General features: G+C 56.3%; 1 protein-coding gene across 8 annotated transcripts; it reads right to left on the bottom strand.

Annotated features, from left to right (window-relative positions):
- Positions 1–283: 283 nt before the first annotated feature.
- POU6F1 (POU class 6 homeobox 1) lies at positions 284–24223 on the bottom strand. 8 transcript variants are annotated; one of them, XM_069806082.1, is made up of 14 exons: positions 23990–24223; positions 23208–23277; positions 19595–19739; positions 12228–12334; positions 9382–9478; positions 8372–8570; positions 6416–6537; positions 5735–5960; positions 4760–4995; positions 4240–4368; positions 3833–4051; positions 2704–2842; positions 2150–2324; positions 284–1421 (listed from the first exon to the last, which is right to left on the bottom strand). In XM_069806082.1, exons 5-14 carry the CDS (start codon positions 9433–9435, stop codon positions 1076–1078), a joined length of 1845 nt encoding a protein of 614 aa, XP_069662183.1. In that variant the 5' UTR covers positions 9436–9478; positions 12228–12334; positions 19595–19739; positions 23208–23277; positions 23990–24223; the 3' UTR covers positions 284–1075. The 8 variants fall into 8 exon arrangements, with proteins under 8 accessions (XP_069662183.1, XP_069662189.1, XP_069662184.1 ...); XM_069806088.1 differs by having other exon boundaries at positions 12232–12334; XM_069806083.1 differs by lacking the exon at positions 19595–19739.
- Positions 24224–24460: the final 237 nt, after the last annotated feature.

Here is a 24460-nt window from a genome sequence, read left to right as displayed (position 1 = left end):
TGTGCTGAGTTGCGCGGGTCTCAGCCGGCAGCGGGCCGTGGCGGGGTGGGGGGGCGGGTGTGTGCTTTTCTCCCCTCCCGGGGAACGATGCCGGCCCAGCTCCATCCTCGGAGCAGCTTCCCCAAAAACCCAAGCGCTGGTGGCATGGCGAGCCTGGGCAGGGTGCCAAAAGCAGCACTCCCTCTGCATCCCCCGGGGTTTGGGACGGGGGAGGGTGAGTAGGGACCCCACCCACACCCCTCTTCCTTGCCCCCCCACTCCGGAAAAAAGGGGAAAGGAAAAGAAAAAAGAAAAATACTGTTTATTTCACACCACTACATCAAGTGCATCAGTCTGCCGCGTCCCTGGCGGGGCGACCCAGCGTCCCCTCCCTGTCCCTCCCCAAACTCCCCCCCTCCAGCCGTTGCCTCTCCCCATCGCTCCCCGGGCGAGAGGGGTCGAGGGATGGAGCCCCCCAACCTGCCTGGCCCCGGGGCTTAGCATGGGGGGAGCAGGGAAGGGGGTGCTGCCTCCATTATGGGGTTCACCCCCCCAAAACCCTCTTGGGACGGTGCGAAGCCCAGTGAAGTCCCCAACCATCACCCACAGCGATGTCCTCACGGTGGGGGGGGGTCGCACCGAGAAGCCCCTCGCACTGGTGGGCACGAGGTGGGGGACCGCTGAAATCAAAGGGGGGGTGAAATTAAATTGGGGCTTACCCCTAGCGAGCCATGACACTACCTCGGAAACACAGGAAACCGGCCAAAAAATGAAAATCACTCCTTTTCTGGGGGACGACGACGACACTTGGGGGGCAGGAGAGGCGGTGCGTGCAGGCAGGGGGTCCGTCACCACGCACATTACAGGCAAGAGGAGGCATGAGGCAGGCATGACACCTGACGCGAACACGCTTAGGTCATGTGTGATGTGGAGGAAAGGGGGACGGACACACGGACACACCTACGGGCACGGTGGGGTGGTGGAGACCCCAGCACCCACCGCGGGGCTGGGGGACAAAGTCGGTGGCAAAAGTGCTGATGGCAGGAGGTCGGGGTGGGCAACGGGGTGGGGGGACGTCCCCGTCCCCATCCCCTGTTTAGGGGATCTGAAAGACGTTGAGTTTACTGGTGTTTTTGAGGGTCTGCCGGCGGTTGCAGAACCAGACGCGGACGACTTCGCGGTCGTAGTTGAGCTCCTTGGCGATCTCGGTGATCTCTTGGCCAGTGGGCAAGGCGTTCTTCTCGAAGTAGGCGTTGAGAGCCTCGATGGCTTGGGGGGTGAAGGAGGTACGGCGTTTCCGTTTTTTGGAGGGTTCCCCCCCGACGAATTCCATCAGGTTTTGTTGCCCCTCTTGGTTACGGAGCTCAGCTTCGCTCAACCACTTCTCCAGCACCGGTTTCAGCTTCTGGGCGCTCTTGGGGGTGATGTCCAGCTTCTCGAACCTGCAGCGGGCACCGAGAAACCCTCAGGGATGTGGCGAGGATGGGGGGGGGACACCGAGGGGGACACACCGTGACGGGGTTGGGGGCACTGCTGCCTTCGGTGGGTGAGACCATGGTGGGGAGTGATGCTGCGGTGAGGAGCTTCGTGGGCAGCGACCTCACTCACTCTCCTTTTCTCCCATTTTCCTCCTTTCCTCCCATTTTCCTCTTCTCCAGGTTCCCTTTTCTCTGATTTTCCTCTTCTCCAGTTCTCCCTTTCTCCAGCTTTCATCTCTTTCTCTAATTTTCCTCCCTTTCTCTCATTTTCCTCCCATTCTCCCATTTTCCTCCCATTCTCCCATTCCTCCTTTACTCCATTTTTCCTCCTTTTATCCATTTCTCCTTTTCTCCAACTTTCCTTTTCTCCCTTTCCTTAATTTTCCTTTTGTCTGTTCCTCCTTTTCTCCCATTTTCCTTTCTGTTTTTCCTTTTTTTCCCATTTTTCTCCCTTTCTCCCGTTTTCCTTCCTCCAGTTTTCCTCCCTTTCCCTAATTTTCCTTTGATCTAATTTTCCTTCTTTCCTCCAATTTTCCTCCCTTTCCCTCATTTTCCTTTTGTCTTCTAATTTTCCTTCTTTCCCCCAATTTTCCCCCTTTCCCCCAATCTTCCCTCTTTCCTCCAACTTCCCTCCCTTTCTCTAATTCTCCTCTTTTTCCTCCATTTCCCCCCGAGGCTGCAGCCCCTCGTACCTGCAGATGGCCGACTGGCTGTAGGCCGGTCCCTCGGTGGCCGTCAGGGCCTGTCCCACCTGCGTCTGCGTCAGGCCGAGGGACAAACGTCGGATCTTGAAGTTCTTGGCGAATTCCCGGATCTCCTCCAGGTTAATCCCATCCTCCTCCGCGCTGCTGTTGGGAGCCGGGGGCTCTGCCGGCAGAGGGATGCAGGGGCTGCTGTGAAACGGCCATGGATCCGCCTCCCCTCCCCCGCCATAACGAGCATCCCCTTCATTAGGCTCCATAACGAAGGTTGGGTGCCAGCGGTCATCCCCAAGGATGCAGAATGCAGGCGTGCAGCATCCTCTCCCCATCCCAGGGGATCCTAGACATTGGCATTCCCCCAGTATCCCCCACAGTATCCCCAGCATCTTCTCCCTATCCCAGGGGATCCCAGACCTCGGCATCCCCCCAGTATCCTCCCTGCCCAGTATCCCCAGCATCCTCTCCCCATCCCAGGGGATCCCAGACTCCATTATCCCTCTTCCCAGGGCATCCCAGTCCCCAGAATCCCCCCAGTGGTGACTCACTGGAGACCAGCTGGCTGACGGTGGGGGTCTCTGAGCAGGTGATAGGGACGGGCACAGAAGAAGCCTTTGCCGCCGGGGCAGGATTTGCCATCACCACGGCCGGCTGGGAGAGAGCTGGGGCCGGCTGGATGGGCTGGACCTGGGGCAGAGGGGAGGGTCAGCACCCCCAGAGCAGGGGCTCCCCCTCTTCCAGCGCCACGGCCGGGCTGCTGCCTGCCCACCGGCTTCATCCCTGCGGTGGCAGGAGAGTGGCCACCGCATTGCTTTTGCTGATGATGGAGGTAAGACAGGCTGGAATGGAGAGGTGATGCTGGAAACGACCCAGCTCCGTGCTCGGAATGGGGCCGTGACAATTCGGTACTGGGTTTGGGGTGTCCTGCCACGTAGGTTTGGGAGCAACCAGCGCCTCTGCTCATGCCAAGGTGAGGTTTGGTCACGTCCCATCCCAGCTGGGAAATTCAGTGGGCACAGAGAGTGGGATGCCCCACGGGGCAGCACGGTGGGGCAGGAAGGTATGCATCCCAAAGCTGCTCACGGGCTCCCAAAGCAATGTGGTTGGGTCCCAGAGCAATACAGCTGGGTCCCAATGATGCTCTCATGCTTCCAGAGCAATGTGGCTGGGTCCCAGAAATGCCCATGTCCCCCCCAGGCAACATGGCCTGGGCCCAAAGAACATGGCTGGGTCCCAGAGATGCTCACGTGCTCCCGAAGCAACATGGCCGGGTCCCAAAGCAACACAGCCATGTCCCAAAGATGCTCATGTGCTTCCAGAGCAACGTGGCCACATCCCAAAGCAACGTGGTTGGGTCCCAAAGCCACGCAGCCAAGTCCCAAACATGCTCATGTGCTCCCAAAGCAATGTGTCTGGGTCCCAAAGCCACACGTCTGGGTCCCAAACATGCTGACAGGGTCCCAAAGCAACGCGGCTGGGTCCCAAAGCCACACGGCCAGGTCCCAAAGATGCTCACATGCTCCAAAAGCAATGTGGCTGCATCCCAAAGATGCTCACACGCTCCTAAACCAACACGGCCGGGTCCCAAAGATGCTCGTGTGCTCCCAAAGCCACGGAGCCGGGGATGGTGCCAGCCCCTTTGGCCACGCAGCCATCAGCCCCGTGCCCGTCGCTCACCTCGTTCTTGGGGGGGGGCTCGGGGGTGCCGGTTTTCTTGATGGCGGCCGCCTGGATGGCGCTGCCGGCCAGCGTGGCGATGACCTGGCCCTGGGCATTGAGCAGCAGCTGGGGCGTCACCGTCTGTACCTGCAGGTTCTGGGCCGGCAGAGCGGCCGGGGCTGGGCTGGCTGCCGCCATCCCGGGGGGGTTCACCACCCACGGCAGGGTCCCGATCACCTGGGCGAAGGGAGGAGAGCCAGAGCTGGGGTGGGGGGGGGTTGCATCCTGCAAACACCCTTCCCCGAGGTGGTGGGGGGACACACTGGCTGCATCCGTCTCCTCCTTTCCCAGGAGAAACAACCCCCCTGGTGGGGGGGGGGCAGCAGGTGGTGGGTTTGCAAGGGCAGGTCCCCCCTCAGCGGTACCTGGCCCTGGGCGTTGGTCAGGATCTGGCCCGTGATGCCCTGCACGCTGGAGATGGTGTTTGCGATCACGGGGGCGGCTGCCAAGGAGCCGAGGAGCTGGGTTTGGCCCCCGAGAGAAGCCGCGCTGATCTGCAGAGAACCGAAAGCCGGGGGTCAGAGACGTGGGTCACCCCAGGCCACCGCGTCCCCCCGCGCACAGCCGTCCACCCCCTTCCCCGTGGCAGGGTGACTCCTGCCTCGCTGTCGTGATGGGATGCAGTCCCTTGACGTCCTTAAATCCATCCTTTAGATTTTGCCTAAAGCAAAGCTGCCTGTGCGGTCGCTCGTCGTTCACCAGGGATTTGGAAACTGAGGCTGGGATCTTGCATGATCCCCTGGGACATGATGGCTGAAACAGAGTGCTTCGTCCTCAGGGAAGCACAACTTCTCACGGCTCTCCACGGCCACGTAAGGCACCGGATAAAGGGAAGCGGGTGCCGAACTCGCCCAGCTCCACGCTGTGGGCTGCCAGGCTCCTTACTATGCCAGGGTTAAAGGCAAATCCAGCAGGTTGGACGGTGATCTGGGTCTGCGTCTCTAACGGCTTGGCCACGGGCGGCGTGGGTGCTGCAGCGGGCTGTGGCAGGATGGGGGGCTGGCTGGGCGCGGTGGGGAAGACGCCAGGGGTCTGGAGGGGGGGCCGGGGCTGGACCGCAGCCTGCAGCGGCTGGGCAGGCTGCACCGGCGCTTGGATGGCTGTGTTCAGTACGGCAGCGGCTGCGAAGCAAAGAGACGGAGAGAGCGTGAGTCGGGGAGGAGACAGGGACACCGAGGAGACCCTGAGTGTCCCCCTCACCGCTCACTGTCCCTTCCCAAAGGGAACCGAATCACCAGGTGATTCATCTCCGCATGCTTGTGTTATCGCAGAGAAAGGTCCCCCCAGCCCTGGTGTAACAGGCAGAGCCGAGCCCCTCTGCTGCAGCAGGACGCATCCTGCCCGGCTGGGGTGCTGGGTCTAACCCAAACCAGGTGCTGCTGCCCGCACAGAGGGTGAGGGGCACCTCCGCGGTCCTGTCATCTCCCCTCTCTGCGAATCATTCCTGGGACAGACTCCTTCCCTCACGGGAGCTCAAGAGGCAACGATTCCCTCTGACAGGGAACGGCACGAATCCTGCTCCGGGCAGCGCCGGAGAGGCACCCATCCTCCTGCTCTCATGCCCGCAGGTCTCCCCCCTTGCAGAACCTCACCCGCTGCAAGGGGGTGCCATACCCAGAGCCCCAAATCTAACCTGGACCTCACATCCCATTCCTGTGTGCTGCCTTCCTCCCTCTCGCCGTCCTCATCCTGCCCTCGCCTTCTCCCAGGCTCCCAGCACCTTTTGTACAGGGGGAGCCGCAAACAAGTCCCCAAAATAAAACGCCATTGCAGACCCCTCCTGGAGAGGACGGCCTGGATTCTGCACGAGCTGGGGGAGGACGAATTAAGGAGGCTGCAAAGCAGAAGAGCACCAGTTACCTTGCAAATTGGCTATAGGCGGTTTGAAAATTCCCCCTGTAGGAGAAGCAGCCGTCAATCCGGGAAGGGCAGCGACCGTTGCTGTAGGAAATGTCCACACAGCCAGCCCCTGCTGACCTGCCACTTGACCTGCAATACTGATGGGGATAAGAAGAGGTTGAGTAACTGTCCCTGCTGGAACCATTACTCCTGTCACAACTGTTGCTAAGTTTTCCTGAGTCAAGACCTGCAAAAGTAAACAAGATTTAAAAAAGAACAAAAATCAACGCCACTGCAGATAGCATCAGCGGAGCATAAGTCTTTGCAAAGGGGCCCGTAGACCCGGCGGCCGGGCGGCCCGGGGTCCCTCCCATCTCAGCAGCTGGGTTCCCAGCTCCACGGAGTCCCCCTCTCCGTGGGGAGACGCTGGGGGGGATCCCCCCCGTCCCCCCAAACCACCCGACGCATCTCTGGCAGCACCTCGGCGGCGCAAGGCCCTTGGCGAGGGCGCCAAGCAGAGGGAAACCGCCTTGGTTCGGGGCGTAGGTCCTACACCCTGCGCCACGAGCGGTCGTCTCTGCCCTCGGGGTTTGCCTACAGCAAGCGGACGCCACCCCGGGGGGTCCCCACCTTGTCCTCCCCCCTCCACCCCAGCCCTCTCCCTCCTCTCCCGCTCCCGCTCTGTGGCTGCAGGGTAGTTACCTGCGGGGTCGCTTGCACGGCCAGCGGGGCCAACGTCTGCGGCTGCTGGCTCGTGGCGTGGCTGAAGGTGCCGACGGAGGGGACGGTGCTGGGTGATGCTCTGGCCGCCGGTTTGGCTTTGCCTGCGGAAGGGCGGAGGAGATGGGTTGGAGAGATGCTGCTGGTTGAGCGATAGCAGCTTGTCTGTACAAAGGATGGGGGTGAGGGTGGGGGGCACCCAAATTACACACACCCAGGGAATGAACACCCTCCCACGGGTGTCCCGGGGGAGCTGCAGCCCCATGGAGCCAGCGTGAAACCCAGCGTGGGGCATCCTCGGGAACAGCGCTCTGCGTCCCCCAAGGTGGGGTTGCTGCCCAGGTTGTGGGATGCAGGGGAAAGGTATTTGGGGGCTTCTTATGGGATGTTTTGGGGAGGAGGCAAAGGAGGGAGAAGGGAGAGGTTTGGGTCACTTGGGGAGGAATGAGTGTGGGGAATAGGGGGGTTAAGGAGATACAAAGGAGCTGTGGTATGTAAGCGGTTTGCTGGGCTGTGTGCGCCTCTCTCGGGCTGTCGGATCCGGCAGGAGATACTTTCCTCCGCCAGCTGCTGGCTCCAAAATTAGCAGCAATTAAAGCGGTGTCAGCCCCCGAACCATTTACCCAGGAAAGGGGAGCTGGAAAGGGAAGGGACCAATATCACCTAGCCAGCACCCAGCAGAGGGGCATCCCCCGTGGGCTGAGCTTCGTTGGGTGCCTTTCAACCCTGCACCCAAATTCACAGAATATATAATATTTCATAGTTATTGTGAACATCCGAGTAAGAGGAAACCTTGCTCCTAATCCATATTTATTACTTGCAAAAGAGCTACTTGTTTTTTGAGCAACCTCTTGTATTTATTCTGCTCAACTTCTAATAATGGCAACCCGCGAGTATAAAACCCACTTAATCCTCTTCTATTTTTGTAAAAAGAAAAACACCCTTTTCCTGCCTTTTCCTTTGGCAGAAAAAAAGTTTTACCAAATAAATACTTTTCTCATCTAAGAGCCAGGGATTTCTCAGGTTTGGTTCCTTGCCCAGAAATAACTACAGGTCTGCAAGATTTAAAAAAGCTTTTTTTTTTTAATTTCCTACCAAAACCAAGCACAGATAACACCCAGCACTTCCCAAATTGCAAAGACTGTGCTACAGGCAGCAACGCTGCCAGGTCTGATGCGTTTTGTGTAGCCTGCTGTGCTTTTCCTCCCCTCCAGCCTGCGGCAGCAGGACCAGAGCATCCCCCAGTGCGGAGGGACACTCGCCTCTTCCTCTTACCAACTAGCCTCAAACAAGCTACAATCCTGCCCTTTTTTTTTTTTTTTGGCAAAACCATGGGAATCTGGTTGTGCTCTGAATACAGCACAGAGGTGACAACCAGAGAAAAGTCCTATTAATAAATAAAGCACAACAGTGGCAGGAAAGGGGATGGGACAGGGGCGCTTGCAGGCGGGCAGGAGAATTGGGGTGCCGGCCAAAAAGCAGCAAGGAATAGAGCAGGATCTCCCCAAAGCCTTATTTCCAGAGCTGCATTCCCATGCGAGAAGGGACGCACCTGCAGTGAGCTCAGCACCCTGGAACAGCCCAGGGCTGGGGAGAGGAAACCCAAGCCCCTGCTCTAAGTGGCTGTGGGAAAACTGAGCTCCCCAGCAAAACATCTCATCGACAAATGTCCTCTCTATTTTAAGCACATGTTTGAGGGCTGTCCTCGATGCAGGATGCTTTTCCCCATCTCCTCCTGGAGGAGGAATTGGTTTTGCTAACTCCTAACCCAGCTTGGCATGGGGATGCTCCAGAGCAGGGTGTGAGTCTGCCTGCGCTGATGGGCGCAGCGCGTCCTCCCGGCTCCGACCCAGCGGTCCGGAGCCCAACTTCACTTGCAGGGATGGACAGACCAGGGGCAACCCACAGAATGAGCCCCAGGGAAGGAAAGTGTCTTACCGGCTGCCTCCCCGCTGCATGAGCTCTGGGTGCTGTGTGGGACCTCCTCTCTGCCTGGGTGGCCGGTCTTTCCCGGGGAGCCCCGTGCTACCTCCCCTGGTGGCATCTCCAAGGGTTTCCGGTCCTCCTCGGCCGGGAGCGGGGTGTCCACGCCAACCTCCAGCACTCGGATGGTTTCATGGCTGGACATGACAATAACCTGCAGATGTGCCCCAAAATATCCATCAGGTCCGGGTGCCCAACCCCACGGCGGTGTCCCCCAGGCCACGCACCCCAGGGCAGAGCAAAGAAGCTCCCCCTGCCCCACGGGAAATGTCCTAGGGTGACTCTTAAAACCGACCAAGCAGAGCCCACCCTGTCCCCTCAAGGAGGGATGGATGGGACGGATCACAGTCCCCCCCAGCACCTTGCTGCTTTAATTAATCAGCAGCTTCTGGGCTCTGATACACCCCAGCTCTGCATGCATCAGCGGGCGAGACCTTCAGCAGGTAAATCACGGCTGCCAGCGGCCGCAGCACCCCCGGCAGAGCTGGCACCACCATATCTGCAGCACTAGTGCGAGCACTGATCTACAGCCCTGGGGGTCTGACCCAGGGTCGGGTGAGCCCTCCAAATCAAGATACGATTTCTCCCGTATTGAGGAGACATGGAGAGTGATGAGCAGAGATACCTGCTGCTCCTCCAGCTCTCCCGTGGCTGCAGGCAGCCAAACCCTGGAGCAAAGATCTCTTGCAAACAGCGAGGCTGCAGAATGAGGACCGCACGCCTCCTCTTTGTTGTTAAAAAAACCCGAGATGAGGCAACCAAGCTCCAAAAGATGGGGCTGAACATCTCCATGCCCAAGTGTGGGGGCAAACAGGGTGGTCGTGAGCATGGGGTAGGAGTGAGATGGTTTTTCACCCGGTGCCAGGGCACACAGTGGGGGTCCAAACCCCAAATCCCCACCCCGTGGCCCTCTGGGTTGTGGGGTGTGAAGGGGTACAGTGGGGATGGAGCCGGCGACGACATACCTGCTCGTTGACCGTTAGCGAAGCCTCCTGGGGCTGCACGGCTTCAGTGTCCATGGTGTCCCGGCGAAGGTGGGAGAGGGCTCAGACCTTCCACATGCTGCAAGTGGGGAACACGGGAGGGTTCATCATTGACACAGCGAGCGGCTTGGGGGATCACACGCTGGGTCGACCCAGGGTGCAGAGCAAACCTGGTCTTTCCCACTGCTTCCCTGCTCCTCTCTGGCTCTACCACCCACCTCTCTCCCACTCTGTACTGGCCCCGGCTGTGATTCGGGGCACCGCAGAGCTTGCTAATGCCCTCCTGCCCTGTGCCGTGGGGATGCATGCTCCTCCCCAGGGGAGGCTTTGGTGTCTCAGGTACCTCCCACCACCTTCCATCCTCTTGGCAAGAGGTCATGGGACATGGGGTAGTGTAATTTATTGGGTGAACATCAAATATACAGGCAGCAGAGCAAGGGAAGGGTTAATGCAAGGGCCAAGCCTTTCCACCTCTTCTCTCCCTTTGGGACATGAGGATGCAATTCCTATAGCGTCCTTTAGAAACTCTAAAAAACCAGGCACGGACCACATGAAACCACCTGTGCCTCCTATTTGAAGCCCAGAGCAGGTCCCCAAAGTCTTGGCATGACGCTTTGCAGCTCTCCCAAGCCCCTGACGCTGGCTGCAAGAAGTAGGAGAGTCAATTTGCTCTTTCCTGAGGGGACCTAAATTGATGGGGACACTTCATTAAGCTGGTGAAATGAGTCGTTCATGGAGGGAAGGGGCTTGGCACACCTGTTGGAAGGCAACTCTTCCTCTTCCAACACCCTTCATTAACTCATTTGGTCACGTATTGTCCCCTCGCTACCTTGCAGAAGCATAATTGCCTTTATAAGAGGCTTATGAATTTTTTATTAGGAACGTCTCGGGGATGCATTTAACCAGCCAGCCTGGATGACATTCAAAATTACTCGATGCATGTGCAAAGGTGTCCTTGTTTGTGTAACTGCTCGGGAGCCTGGAGGCATGTTGATGCTGGTAGTTGCAGCCAGACCCCAGCTCTCCCTGTCCCAGCTGTCCCAAAATGCTGGGCAGCGTCTGCTCGCCTCCAGTGCTGACCACCTCTGTGCTGGGCCTGATCCTGTCTCTGCCCCACAAGGGATGCTGGCATCGCACAGACCAGCCAGCTCAGCCCTCGGCAAGCTCTGCAAAGCCGAGTGTGTTAAACGGAGGCAGAGCTCTGGCAGAGCCTCCCCGGGCTCACAACTCATCCGTAAGGGAATTTCAGCCCCAAACTTGTGTTAGTGCATTTCATCCCTTGTTTTTCACTTCTGCCAGGGAATGTGGTGCGGCGCGGGCATCCCCTGCCGCTCTGCTCTGCTGTGATACATCGGCCCGTCATGTCAGCCCAGGAGACACTTCCAGGATGCAAGAAACATCCCCCGGCACTGTTTTACAAGCCCTTTATCGTTTCTCTGTGTCTTAGAAGCCACCAGGCTCCTGCTGAGGCCACCGAGCGTATCCTGAGCCAGAGCTGGTGTTTGTATGCAATTAGTAAACACAGTTATTCGGATCCTGTTGATCCAAAGGGGCCTAAATTGAATTAAGAGCCAAATTCTCATTTGAAACTCAACAGGGGCCAAGCATCTAATTCCCTTAGGCTGGCTTTTGTACACACCACTCACTATTTATTATCTGCAGTGAAGTGACGCCTGGGGTCCCAGCAGAGACGGGGCTATTTCCTTCGCCAGCCGCTCACCCCAGCTCTCCTCCTTCCTTAGCCCTGCCAGGCTCAACCCAGAAATTCACACAGGACCCAGAACAGTCCTGCTGCCAGATTCAGCGAGGACTTTTAGAGCAGCCGGTGACTGATCTCCAGTAGCCGCTGTGAATTTTTAAACCTGGCCTTAGCTTCAGAGCAGACAAACACCTTGGGATGCCAGTGCACAGTTTAATTAACAATTTATTCTAGTGCAACAGAGAACAGAGCAAGGGACGAGCAAGTGGCTTATGCAGGCAGCTGGCATTATTAAAAGTTAATGAGCTCTCCAGCAGCCAGAGCCCAGCAAACGGCGAGGCAGCCGGAGCAAGGGATATTTGTACTGCCTGCAAGGGGCAGGCAGTGCAGGCAAACCAGCAAAACAACGGAGCAAAGTGTCCCGCTGCAAGAAGAGCAAGCAAGGGAAGGAAAACTCTCCAGAGGAGCTTTCTGAACTTCTCTGGAGAGTAGCTGGCAATGGAGAGGGTCGTTGGGGGCATGGGAGGGGCTCTGACCCTGCGTCCTGCTGAATTCACCCCACGGGCTGTGATCCACTTGCTCCAGGTAGCTGCTATCTATCACTTTATCTTCCCCCTGCACCACCGGACCATGCTGGCCTGGATGGATCCCGGCACAAGCAGAGCAGCCCCTAGGGCTTTGCTAACGAGGAGCAAACCCCAGCGTCTTGTGGCAGCTTTTTCCTACACCTGAGCCTGGAAAAGGTGGGAAAGCTTCCTCCTCTCGTCCCAGCACCTCCATGTCCCAGGGATCCCTCCTCGGCTCCCCACTCTGGCTGTCACAAAGGGGTCTTCATTTATAGCAGGTAGTTGAGCCCAAATTGGGATCCCAAACTGGCAGGTGAGGGCACAGTGACTGCAGCTGGAAGGGAAGGGGCAGCGGAGGGGCTGCTCGGTCTGTGGGGAGACCCCTCCTGCACAGCCAGGACACATCCAAAACTCAAAACCACCCGCAGTGTCACTACAGAGCAGGGCCTGGAGCGGTGGGGGGCACGGGGCTGCTGCGTGGGGAATACGGAGCCGAAATCCTGTGGGATTGCTGCGGCGATCTTCAGGGCAGTGTGGGGAGAGGTGGCAGCCCCGGTACTCACTCACTGTTTGCTCTGGGGTGAAAGGACACTCCTGGCAGGAGACGGGGCTGGCTGCTGCGTCCTGCTCCTTGGGGCGGGCTGCTGGGCTGCGGCACTCCGGGTTTAGGCTGTAGGGAGAGAAAAACCAGAGCTGTCTCTGTGTCGAGCTCTGCCTGCTCCTGTGCTCCCCAAAAGCGATGAGGAGCAACAAGATCCCGCGCATCAAGCTCTTGGCGAGAGGGGACAACTCAAAAGCGTCCCATCCTCGCAACTTAATTCTCCCTTATGGCTCCTCATTGCTGCCGAAGGGCAGAGGAGCTTTGGGAACTCAAGCTGAAATGGCGAGCTGCCTCTAAAGCCCGTGGTACTGAGAAGTTAATGCACGTGTTGGCTTTTCTCAGAGGCTCAGAGTTTGGTGATGTAAGGAGGACCGAACACCGCTGCGAACACCAGACCTCGCTGTTATCTGTCCCCATCCATCCCAGCCTACGTTAAAGAGCCTCTCTCAGAACCTCAGATTTATTCTAGCACAATCGGAGTGGCGAAAGGCTGAAGAGGGCAATAATATCCCTGCTCTGACCGCTGTATTTATCTCTGTGTGAGCCGTAGATCTGTTCAGGCCTGCCCCGTGGGGGAAGACTCAAATAACACGGAGAGTAGAGGAGAGGAGAGATTTTTTCTCGGTCCTGTGCAAAGAGACCAATTAGTGTGCTAGACGATTAAACAGACATTTCATAATGTCAGGCTCGATGCAGTTTGGCGGCGTGCTTCGGATTTCGGAGTGGGCTGCTTCTCCTGTAGCAGACATTCGGCAGGTCGGCAGTACCATTTCATTTCGTTTCTTCACACTTTTTTTTTTTTTTTTTTTTGCAATTAATGGGACAAATAATTTGTCCAGATGGTGGTGTTAAGTGCACACAGCAAGAAGACAGCCATTTCGCAACAGATGGCGGCAAGGAAATGAAATGCACAAAATAATAATAATAATATTTAAAAAAAAAAGAAGGGGGGAAAAAAAAAAGGGAAGGATAATTTAAGATGCTCCGAGTCTCACTGTGAATATAATTGCCGTGTTAATTACAAGTGTTGATGAGTCAGAGATGTAGCCACTTGGATCCCAAGTGGGTGGAAATCTAAGTTTGAACGAACTTGCCACAGGTGAGAAACCCTAAGAGGTTAATTAAACCTGCTTCGCGCAGAAGACATTTTGGACACGACTACCGCTCGCTAATTACTCGCTGTCGTTATCTTGGATTAATTCCTTTGGATGGACGCTCCGATCCCAGGCTGAGGAGTCTGAATGCACCATAAGCAGATGCCAGCTTCAGGTAGACAAACCCCAAAAGCTGGTGCTAAGACACCGGTTCCTGCCCTGAGGTGGGTTTGCACGCTCGCACCCCAACGGGGCAAGTGTGCAAATACACGTGGAGGTACAGACACGCCAACACCTCCCAGTAAAGCTGTGTCCAATGCAAAGGGGGACAGGTCTGGGTCGTGGTCCCGCTCCCTGGAAATGAAGCGTTAGGGTAACAATGCAGCCCCAAGCATCCCTTGCTGCGGTCTTGCCAGCTCACGTGATTTTTTTCACTATGTTCGAGTGGAAGGATCAGGCTGGAAATGATGTCAACAGAGGGAATTATTTTTCAAAGCATATTTCCAGGTGTCACAGTGGTGGAGACCTGGACCAAAGCGCAGCCGAGCAGTTTGCAAGGTTTTTTTCCCTCCTCACAAATCAGCTTCCCTCTTAAAATGCCTTTTTACCCTTCTAAACTTTATCACTTTTGAGAATTTCCTGCATTTACTGATGGGGAAACTGAGGCAGGGGACGAGACACGACGCATTGCCACCAGACCTCAAAACCATCCATCTCCGACAAGGACACGCATCCCAGGGCTGCCTGGCAAGCATCCCTGTACCCGAGCTCACCCTCCGCAAGCCAGGAGGAAAAAGAAAACCAGGCATTTTCTTCTAGTGGGAGAGGAGCCGAACTGGCCAGCCCCAACCTCTGAAATAAAACCTTTCCGCTAAGCAGCAAAACGATGTAAATCTAATTTCTACCCCATTTCCACCCCCATTCTTCTGGCCCTGCAGCAACCCCGCCGGTGCGGTGCCACAGTAGGGCTTCGGGTCCGGGCACAGGACTGCAGCCAGCCGATGTAGAGCCTTGCTGAGCATGGTTTTACAGCCAGCTGTTAAATTCCTGAAGATCGGGGCTGTAAGGGAAAGCTGGCGGCATCTGTACCGGCAGGACAGTGAAATCTTTTTTGAGAGAGGTTTTTTTCTGCTGGGAGGCTTTTGGAGGAGACATGGCAGCTCCCCAGCGTCCTTCATCCACAGTGTTGAGTCAACTTCATGCCTGGAAAACCCTGGAGCCAGGGCTGAGGCCGCTGAATCCCGGGAAAACTCATCTACTGGCCCAAGTCACCTTCCAAAGGCGCAGCCGGGGCCGCTCAGGACTGATCATAAAGTTTATCAACAAACCGAGGGGCTACATTGAGCCTGGACACATGGCTGTGGCGAGCCTGCTGGGGCAGAGGCTAGCTCAGGAATTTGCATTGGTGAAGAAAATGGAGCTGCTGACACGTAGCAGGCACTTCCCAGCCTGGATTATGTCGCTCGAGAGATGCAAACGGCACCGGAGCAGGACACGGAGAGGTTGGTTGGCATCGATTTGGCCCCAGCCTGCGTAAAGCTGCCAGGGATGAGCCCTGCCACAAGCGCAGCTCGCTCCGGCACCCCGATCCCAAACAGAAACACGGGTGATCCTTTAATCGCTTCATCAGAGCGTCTGCTGCCCGGGCAAGGGAGAGGAAATACCCGGCGGAGGGTCCCAAAACCTGCTTGAAAAAAGGGGGAAAACCCAAAACCAGTTGACCAGGCTTTCTTGCCAGTTTGGCAGTTTAACTCCATTATTTGCAAAATCCTCTTTGCATCATTAAACATTTTTCTCCTGGCCATGTCGTGTTTTTTCACAAATAGGGAAGATGCACGGGAGACCTGCGTGCTGCATTCCGCTCTGCTACCGCTGGGCTGTGCAGCCTTGGTTGAATCTCTTCATCTTTGCTTTGCTTCCCACCTTCACGGGGTTTTGGGGGAAAAAGCCTGATCCCGAATACAACCTCCTGCCTCTGTGGCCGTGCTGAGGGTGGTGGGGGTCCCCTCTTTGCTGCCTGTTTGCAATGCAAACCCTGGCCGGCTCGTCCCGGCATGGGGAGCAGCCGGATCAGCTTACGGTGACTTCCCAGGAATCCGCTCCTTTCTCCGGAGAGACAGGAAAGTATTTTTATTCCAGCTACACATAGACAGAGGAGATGATGGGATTAAGTTCACCTCCCAAGGTCATGCCAGAGGAGCGTGGCAAAACCAGGAGCAGATTTCGGATCTCCCAAGCCGGCGCACTCGGACCTCCCATCTGTCTCCCCCAAAATAGTGTCCAGTGCATCAATCGCTCTCTGTCCTGCCAACGCCCCGGGACTGGAAGCCACCTCGAGGGTCAGGACATCTCAGAGGGACATCACGGTCGGTTTGGGGGGCACAGGGCCCCCCCACTCAGCCTACGGTCCCATGAAATGCAATGGGGGGGGGGGGGGGGGGGGGGGGGCAGGACTTCAGGGACTTTGAAAGCAGGATTCATCGCCTGAAGACCAAACCTGACCCTGAGATGGCTGCGGCTGCAGGTGCTGGGGATGGGTCTAAGCGGGGGGACACAGCCCTTTTCCTCCCCTCCATAGGGAAGGAGCGAACACAGCCCCCCCCCCCCAATCGCATTTCTCCCCCCCTCCCCGGACGGTCAGGACCTACCGTACCCCATACAGCCCCCCCCCCATCCCCTGCACTGTCGGACCTCTGCCAGCCTGGGCTCTGCAGCACCCAGGGAAGGTCCCCCCCACCCTGAAACGCAAACCGAGGGGCTCAGGGTGGCCCTGGGAGCTGCCCCCGGGGGAGGGACCCCCCTGCAGGGGTGCACAGCCCCCCCCCCCAAATCCTCGCAGCCCCCATGCCGTGCCCGACACTGTGCCAGAGCACCCCAAAATGCCTTTGTACCCCCCCAGCCCTACTCTCCATCCACCCCGCTCAGCTGCAACAGCCGCCCCCCCCCAGGGCTCTGCTCCCCCCCCCCCCCCCCCCCCCGGAGCGCCTGGGCACCCAAATCCTTGCCTGGCACCCGCACCCCAAGGGCAGGGCCACTCCCTTGTCTCCCACCCCGGGGGTCCCTTTGCCCTCCCCCGGCAGGACCCCAACACTTTCCTCCTGTCCTGCCCCCCCCCCCCTTCCAGCGCTATTCATCCCCAGCCCTGTTTCTCCTCTCCTGCACCCCAAAACCCATCTCCCACAGTCCCCAAATTCTCTCAAGGGCAGTCACCCCCCTTTCCCTGCCCTGGGGCTCGCCAGCCCCCCTCTTTCCCCCTTTCCCGGACACCCCCAGCCCCGGGGTCCCCCCAGGGACCCCCACCTCCCCGTGGTCTCCCCTGGCATCCCCTAATCCTAACACCCCCCCCCCCCCCCCGCGCCCCCAATTCCGGTGCCCCCCCATCTACATCGCCCACTCTTCGTGGCGTGCGTCCGTCCCCAGTTCTCCCCAATTTACCCCCCCCAATCCCACTGCCCCCCCCCAAATCCCCCCCAAACCCCACCGACCTACCCTTCCCCCCTTAAAAATCCACACTCCCCCCCCCCCCAAAGCGCTGCACCCCTCTCTCCGCCGTTTCCCCCTCCGCGCCGGTTTCCACCCCCCCCCACCTCCATATCACTCTTTATCATAAATATATAAATTATGCTAATTACGGCATTGCATATTCACCGCGGCGGGGCCCGCCGCCCCCCGCCCGGCCCCGGCCCCGCTCCGGCCCCGCACTCACCGGCTCGAAGGGGAGAAGGGGAAAGGGGGGGGGGGCTGGAAGGGGAGGAGGAGGAGGAGGAGGAGGAGGAAGGGGGGGGGGAATCCGCACCGCTCCGCGCTTCTCCGCGTTGCTCCGCGCCTTCTCCTCTGCCGGGGAATAATTAAAAATTCATCTCACAGCGGCGGCGGCGGCGGCACAAAGGGGAGGGAGGCAGCGGGGGGGGGGGGGGAGAGGCGGGGAGCGGCCCCGGGACCCCCGTACCCGGGGAGGGAGCGGGGGGGGGGGGGGGGGAGAACGAGTTGGGGTGGGTTTTTTTGGGGGGTGGTGGTGGAAGGATGGGTTGTGGGGTTTTTTTCCTCCGTCGGGTTGAGTGGTTTTGTGTGGGTTTTGGGTTTTTTTGTGTGTGTGTCTGTTTTTTTTTTTTTTTCCCTCCTCCGGGGGGATTTTTTAGCTGCTGCGTCATGAACATAATTTATGCGCAGGCCTTTGCCGCATCCGCGGGGCTGCCGCGCTGGCCGCTGCCGCCGGGGGCGCACGGCCCCCCCCCCCCCCGATCCAGAGACATCTCCCCCAGAGCCCCCGGCCCACAGACCCTCGAAACAGGGAACCCCCAGACCCCAAAAGTAGAGCCCCCAGCCCCGAGAGCCCCAAAGCAGTGCCCCCTCCAGCCCCAAGACCCCCAAACCTGAGCTTCCCCAGCCCTGAAACCCCCAAACCAGAGCCCCCTCCAGCCCCGAGACCCCCAAACCAGTGCCCCCTCCAGCCCCACGACCTCCAAATCTGAGCTCCCGAGACCCCCAAACCAGAGCTCCCTCCAGCCCCAAGACCCCCAAACCAGAGCTCCCCAGCCCCAAGACCCCCAAACCAGACCTCCCTCCAGGCCCCTGCCCTGAGACCCCCAAACCAGAACCCTCCCAGACCTCCACATCTAAGCTCCTCAACCCCAAAGCCAGAGCTTCCTCCAGCCCCAAGACCCCCAAAGTCAAAGCTCCGCAGACCCGAAAACCAGAGCTCCCTCCAGGACCCCAAAACCGGAGCCCCTCAGCCCTGAGATCCTGCAACCAGACCTCCCTCCAGCCCCCAGGCCCCAAAACCAGAGCCCCCTGAGACCCCCAAAGTCAAAGCTCCACAGCTCGGGACTCCCCCAAACCAGAACACCCCCACCTCCAAATCAGAGCCTCTCCAAATCCCAAACTCCCCAAAACAAGAGCCCTCCAAGCCTGGAGATCCCCCAGAGTCACTCCAGCCTAGAGACACCCCCAAATACAGTCTGGATCCCCCTACAACAGGAGCACCCCCCAGCCTGGAGACCTCCCAACCCAAGGCATCTTAAATCCAGAGCACCCCCAAATCCAGAGCTCCCCCAAACCTAGAACTTCCCCAAACTCAGAGCCAAAATCCCAGACATCCCAGTCCTGTCCCAAAACCCCCAAAGCTCCCAAAAGCCAAATACTGGAGCCCAAATCACTGCCCCGCTCCAAAAGCCAGAGCCCCCCAAATCCCAGACCCCCACAAGACTCAGATCCCCCAAAACCCAGCCGTGTCCAATCCCAGTCTCCCCTAAAACGCAGACCCCGAAGTGCCAGGACCCCCCAAACCTCACAGCCTCCCACCCCCAACTCCCCCAAAGCCCAGACCCCCAAATCCCACACTCCCCCACATTCCAGCCTGCTTAATTCCCTGACTCTCCCAAAGCCCCCAATTCCATTCCCAGCAGCAGCCTCCCCAGCTTTGGGGTCCCCCTTTGCAACCCCAAGCAGCCGGGTCCCCAATTTGCTGGGGTGGGTGCTGGGGGGAGCCCCAGCCTCTGCACCACCCCACAAAATCACACCTGGAGCAGCCCTCCCGACCCCAGCTCTGAGCCGGCTCATCAAAACCCTAATACAGCATTTCATCATCATAAATTAATACATTAATCATCACATTAACGTGAACCACCCCGGGGTAGCACAAAGGATTCAATTTGTTCGCCTTCACCCTCCCTCTTTATCCGCTTTCCTCCAGGGCCACGGCTTGGGATAGAGCCCTGGTGCTGAACCTGCCGCCTACCAGGGCTCAGGACTTTTCTTTAAGTAATGAAACCACCCCAAAAACCTTCCTGAGGCTTGAAAGCAGGAGCTGGAGGCAGGAGGCTGGGCGGGAGCAGCGCCAGCCTTTACCCAGGGAAGCCACAGTAATAATTCAAGATGCTCCATCTTCCCGGCATAGCATTAGCTTCAGATCCAGCCTCCCAGCATAATATGCAGGAGGCTGAGCTCCTCTGTGTGCCGGCCAGCCGGCTGGCTTCCCACTCCCCGCGCTGGGCTCCAGCGGGCTTTCTTCCGACCCTCTGGGGCTGCACGTCCCAAGGACGAGTGGACCCCATGGGATCCTGCCCTCCTTTGGGCTCAAAAGAGTCCGGGGGGCTTTGGACCCCACAGCTGGAGCTGCTCTGAAAATGAGGTTTATTTAAAAGGGGAGCTGACAGCTCCCTAAGCGGCACGTACGGGACCTTGGGACACCCAAGGGGTCCCAAAAATGAGGATGCACGTAGCCGCTGGCACCCACCTTGCCTGCAGCAGCACTTTTCCGCAGGGACAACGGGGATACGCTCCAGGCCGGTTAACGGAGATCACGCCGGCTGCCCTTAACTCGTGCTCGCTCACCGACGGTGCAAAGTTTGAGCGTCAAGCTGGGAGGCTGCAGGGCTGCTCTGGGGGTGAAGCAATAAACAGACAATAATAGTTCACAAGACAAAGACGGGATTTGCTTCTGGGTGCCTCCGAGAGGGAATATGCTACCGGAGGCTCTCCGAATCCTACAGGTCATTTTAATTTCCAGGCGTGATTGTGCAGACTTGTGCGAGGCACGCTGCTTGTGAACGAGTCCTGGGCCCTAGGACTCGTCTGCCAGCTCGGAGGGGCTTTTTTTTTTTTTTTTTTGTGGACTGGGTGAAGGAGCGAGGAAATAAGCGCCATAAAGGGAACTCAGGTGCAACTTCAACCTTGTCACTACATAATTGAAAGAAGGAAGAAAACTATTTCTGTAATTGCAAAGCTCATTAGAAGCGCAGGTGCAATTCTGCGGCTTTTCAAGCCAACTTATGGACCAATTATAGCTTGTTTGGAATCATTAAAAAGAAAGGAAGCAGAGTACATCATTATCTTGCATTCTGTATCTTTTACAATTTTAAAATTGTAACTTCCTTCTTGTCTCCTGGCAGGAAAAAAGGAGGGGAAAAGGGACAAAAACTCCAACATAACATCTCAGTTATTGGCATCTCTTAAAAATGAGCATGGCTTGATAAAGCCGAATTATTTTTACTTCTTTCCCATCCCTATTAGCTGGAAATAATTGTACCATCCGTCTTTCTCTGCAGAAAAAGCTAATGGACTAATTTAAATCCTTGCCTCATAACACACCTTTCTGGCAGTTCATCATAAGATATTCACAACCCGCTCCCACAGCGCTTTTCCCATCATCCGTGAGCAAGTACATACATTAGCACGGACGTAACAGGTATTCCTGTTCAAAAAATGCAAACACCACGTGCAGTTCTTCCAAGGCCAAATCCATCCCACGTCCTCTCCTGCGCACACAGAAAGGCTTCTCTAATTAACGTCACTTAGACTAGCCTAGCCTCTTAGTACCAGCTTAATATGATAACATTCAGTGCCGATTAGCACCTACCGCTGCAGCCCGCGCTCAGATTGAGCGGGAATTAAGCGAGCGCTCAACGTCTGGCAGAGGTTAACGCCGAGGCACGAATATTAACAAATACACAGCCAGTGCTGACCACGTTTTCATTAATAATCAAATTAGATACGTTAAAGCATCTTTGCCCCAGTACAGCTGTTACTGGAGACTGCAGTGCAAGTCTGCTGAGAGCCTGGTTTGCATATGCTGTACTGTGATTATGAATATTTAAATACTTCCATCGAGTTGAATTTCAGACTCATTTACATACATTGGCATACTGGTTAATATAATGCATGTGGGGAAAAGGGTGCACAGTGCATTTTTAATTTTTCTTGAAGAGGAATTGATTTCATGAGTGCTGAAAAGCTTTTTTTCTTCAGGAAAATAGCTTGTTTGGAAGGGGAGGGGGGATTTTAGTTAACTGTTTGACAGGAATAGCCGGCAAAACTAAAATGCTGACTGCAAAAATGTGTCCTTTGTTCCAGAGCTTGCTCTGTCGGCAAGAACTCTTGGTAGGTGACCAAATTAATATTGCAGGTTTCTTGTCCGTGCTTCTTTCGCCGACTTGGCTGCTCTAATCACACGCAGCAACGGGTCAGAGGAGGGTTTGCACCTGATCCTGCGGTTTCTGGCACGTCTGATTTGCTACAGAAAGCCTTCCAGCCCTGCAAGGAACATATATGCCACAAACTAGCTTATTCCAGCTGTTCCGAGAACTTACATGGCTGAAAGTGCAGGAAAAAGCGAGCCAGGACTTTAATTTGGCTCCCATGGTGCAAAGCGACTCCAGTTGCTCAGAAACTTCCCTGAACCTGAGCTTAAGCATGCGCTTTTTAAAGACTGCAGGGGGGTTTAATGCAGGTTTGTTGGTGCTACAATAGATCTGGCCCCTGCTTCGCTTTTCCTCTTAAAGCTGGAAACAGGCTCTAAAATTTCCGTGGGATTTTTCAGGCCACTCGGTAGCATTAGGTGAAATCTGGTCCTGGCAAAGCCAAGGACAGAAACCCCTCGATTTCAGAGGTGGGATAAGGAAGGAGAGCATTTTCCCTAGGTGGAAGATATCATCCAGTAATTAACAACTGCTTATTCATTATTTTTATGTAATTAATTATAGCCCTACACCCATAGGGTGCTCACTGCCTCAAAGTACCTCTCAATTCTGATTACTCACATGAGTAAAGTTTCACAAACACGTATCTGCTCGTAAGGCCACAGGTATCAGCTGAGTTTTTCCTGCTACTTCATTTTTGCTACTTTAAGTAGCAAAAAACGGGTGTTATCCCAGCCAGCTCTGCTTCTAATCAGGGTTAAGTAACCCCGTGTTGCGTATTACACAAGGACTTTCAGCGTGGGCCCTTTGCTCACCCAAAAACGCAGACTCAGCCATTTACGCTTTTATCTGTTTTGCGCGTTATCGGTGCAGCGCCGATGGCGCGCCAGGCTCTTTGCAGACCATCCCCTTTGCCTTTCAGAAGCGCCCAGCGTGGGAAGCAAAGTCTGCTGGCACGCAGCCAGGCGTCCAGAAACCGCCTCGACTTTTCCAGGTTTCCATTTCGGGGCCGCACGGCGCAAGACGACTCATGAGCCGATTGTTCAGAGCTTTTGACGTTTACTGGAGTTTTTTTTTCCTCTTGGAGTCCCAAGAAGCCTTTAAAGGAGGTAATCAGCGATAAAAACACAAATAAAAACAATCGCCGAGGATTTGAAGGCAGGTGCCTTCCGAAGACCCTGGCTCCACCGAGTGTAAACACTCTCTCCTTGCCTTCCCCACGTCGCAGAGCATTTCCACTCTTTTTTTGCAAGGAAGTTTTCTGTGTAATGGTAACAAGAGAGTGGAAAAAGGCACGTTTGTTAGAATAAATTAGGGTCTGAAGCCAGGAGCTGCTGAACAGGCTTAACCCTGAGCAGTTCCAGCGAGCTCTGGGGCTTTGCAGGGTTGGGTTTGTGAAGATCTGGGCTCAGTCCCTCAGAAACGACCTTCTCCTTCCTGGAGGTGCTCTCCCCTTCACTTACTTTCACCACACTTAAGTACAACACACCTCACTCCACATTACCGTGGGCAGATTTCAAGCCATCTTCTCTCCCACTTTAAAGGGTAAATATTTTTTTTTTTTACGGTTCCTGTACAGTTGCAAGGTGAAGAACATTTTCTGGGTATGAATTATTGATGAAGCCCTCCCAGGCACACCAGCCAACGTGCATATTCATCAGGCAGCCAGTACATTATTCATGAGCAGTTCACTTAAATAGGGACGAGAACAATGATATTGTTGATTGCAGTGCCTGAAAATGAGCTTGAAAGAGCGAGTTGTGCCCTCAAACTCTGGCCAAAATGCAGCCAGAAAGTTTATCAAAATCACACAAAAAAGGTGGATTTTTACACTTTAAGGAGGTATCTTTATCATGGTCCTTTCATTACCATCCATATACATTATTTTTTTAAACAAGACTTTACTCATATAACTACTAGATTGCATCATACCTTCTCTATGCACAGCTCCAGACCTCTGACTGCACCTTCTGCTGGTGGATCCATCTTCAGCAGGCAACACCTGCAACAGATTTTTTGTAACGGTATTTAGCCCCCATAACTCATCCCAAATTCACTAAAGATTATCACGAGAAACCTCACTCTCCTCCTTTAACCCCACGATGTTTTTAAGCCGAGGTAGATGCCAGAGCTTTGTTGAACAGGGCTGGTGTTAACAGGGGGGACTGCCCACTCTTGCAAATGCAGCCCTAAATACATGGCAAAAGAGTGCGCGAATTGAAGAGGTATTTTACTTCTATGGATCTACTGAGGTCTCCTCTGTGCTGTTGCTGGATGAAGGGGAACAGCGGGGCAGAACAAGCCTGAGAAATGCACACACCTCACCGCATCTTCACCTTCTCGGCAGCGTTTTGGCTACACTTAGGGCAAGAAGGGGAGACCACAGTCACTTCGGAAAGGAACCCGTTCTTCACATGCCCCATACGTGTTGGGGGAGAACACGCTGAAGCCAATGGGTCCTGTAGCAGGATGTTGCCCTCCGAAAGGAGGGTCTCGAGGGGCTCCCTGCTACAGGGAGGCAGAAAATAGGGTCCTGTGGAGGGCCCCGGGAAGCACTTAGGGCTTGTAACAACAACCACGAGGACACGGTTTAGAAGAACCAACATAACCAGGAGCTCAGGCTGCAGTCACTGTGCTAACGAGCAGCTCTGCCTGCCGATGCTTCGCGGTCCTTAAGGCTTAATTAAGCTTAACAATATTTGGAGGTTACCAACCATTTCCATTGATCTTTTATGCATGAACTCAGAGGCGGCTTCTTTCGCTGGGTGCAATTCAGGGGGAAGTAGGGAGAGAGCTGGGGGCTCCCTCGCCCACCAGTTCCCCCAGTGCTGTCCCAGGCTCTGGGAAGGCTCTTGCCTGACAAGACAGCCAGCTGGGCTGGGTCCTGCTGGGGCTGGGGGCACCCCGTGTTGCCCCTGGGCCATGCTGCCGGACCCCCACCTCACCTATGGGCCTGGCAGGGCAACCCCCCCCCCCCAGACCCTGCTTATGGTCCCCCCCTCAATGCTGGCACCTGCTTGGGGACATCCCCCCCTTGCCCCCAAGGCCCTGCCCAGGACCCCCTCTCAGGTCTAGCCACTACTCTAGGCTCCACCTGGGACCCCCATTCCCCTCCCCAGCCCTACTTAGAGGGCCCCTCACCCCTGGGGCCTGCCTGGGGACCCCACCAATATATTAGGCCCTAC

The sequence above is a fragment of the Haliaeetus albicilla genome, chromosome 18 (genome assembly GCF_947461875.1).
Source record: "Haliaeetus albicilla chromosome 18, bHalAlb1.1, whole genome shotgun sequence".
NCBI classification, from domain to species: domain Eukaryota; kingdom Metazoa; phylum Chordata; class Aves; order Accipitriformes; family Accipitridae; genus Haliaeetus; species Haliaeetus albicilla.
This window is presented reverse-complemented; position numbering and strand designations above follow the sequence as displayed.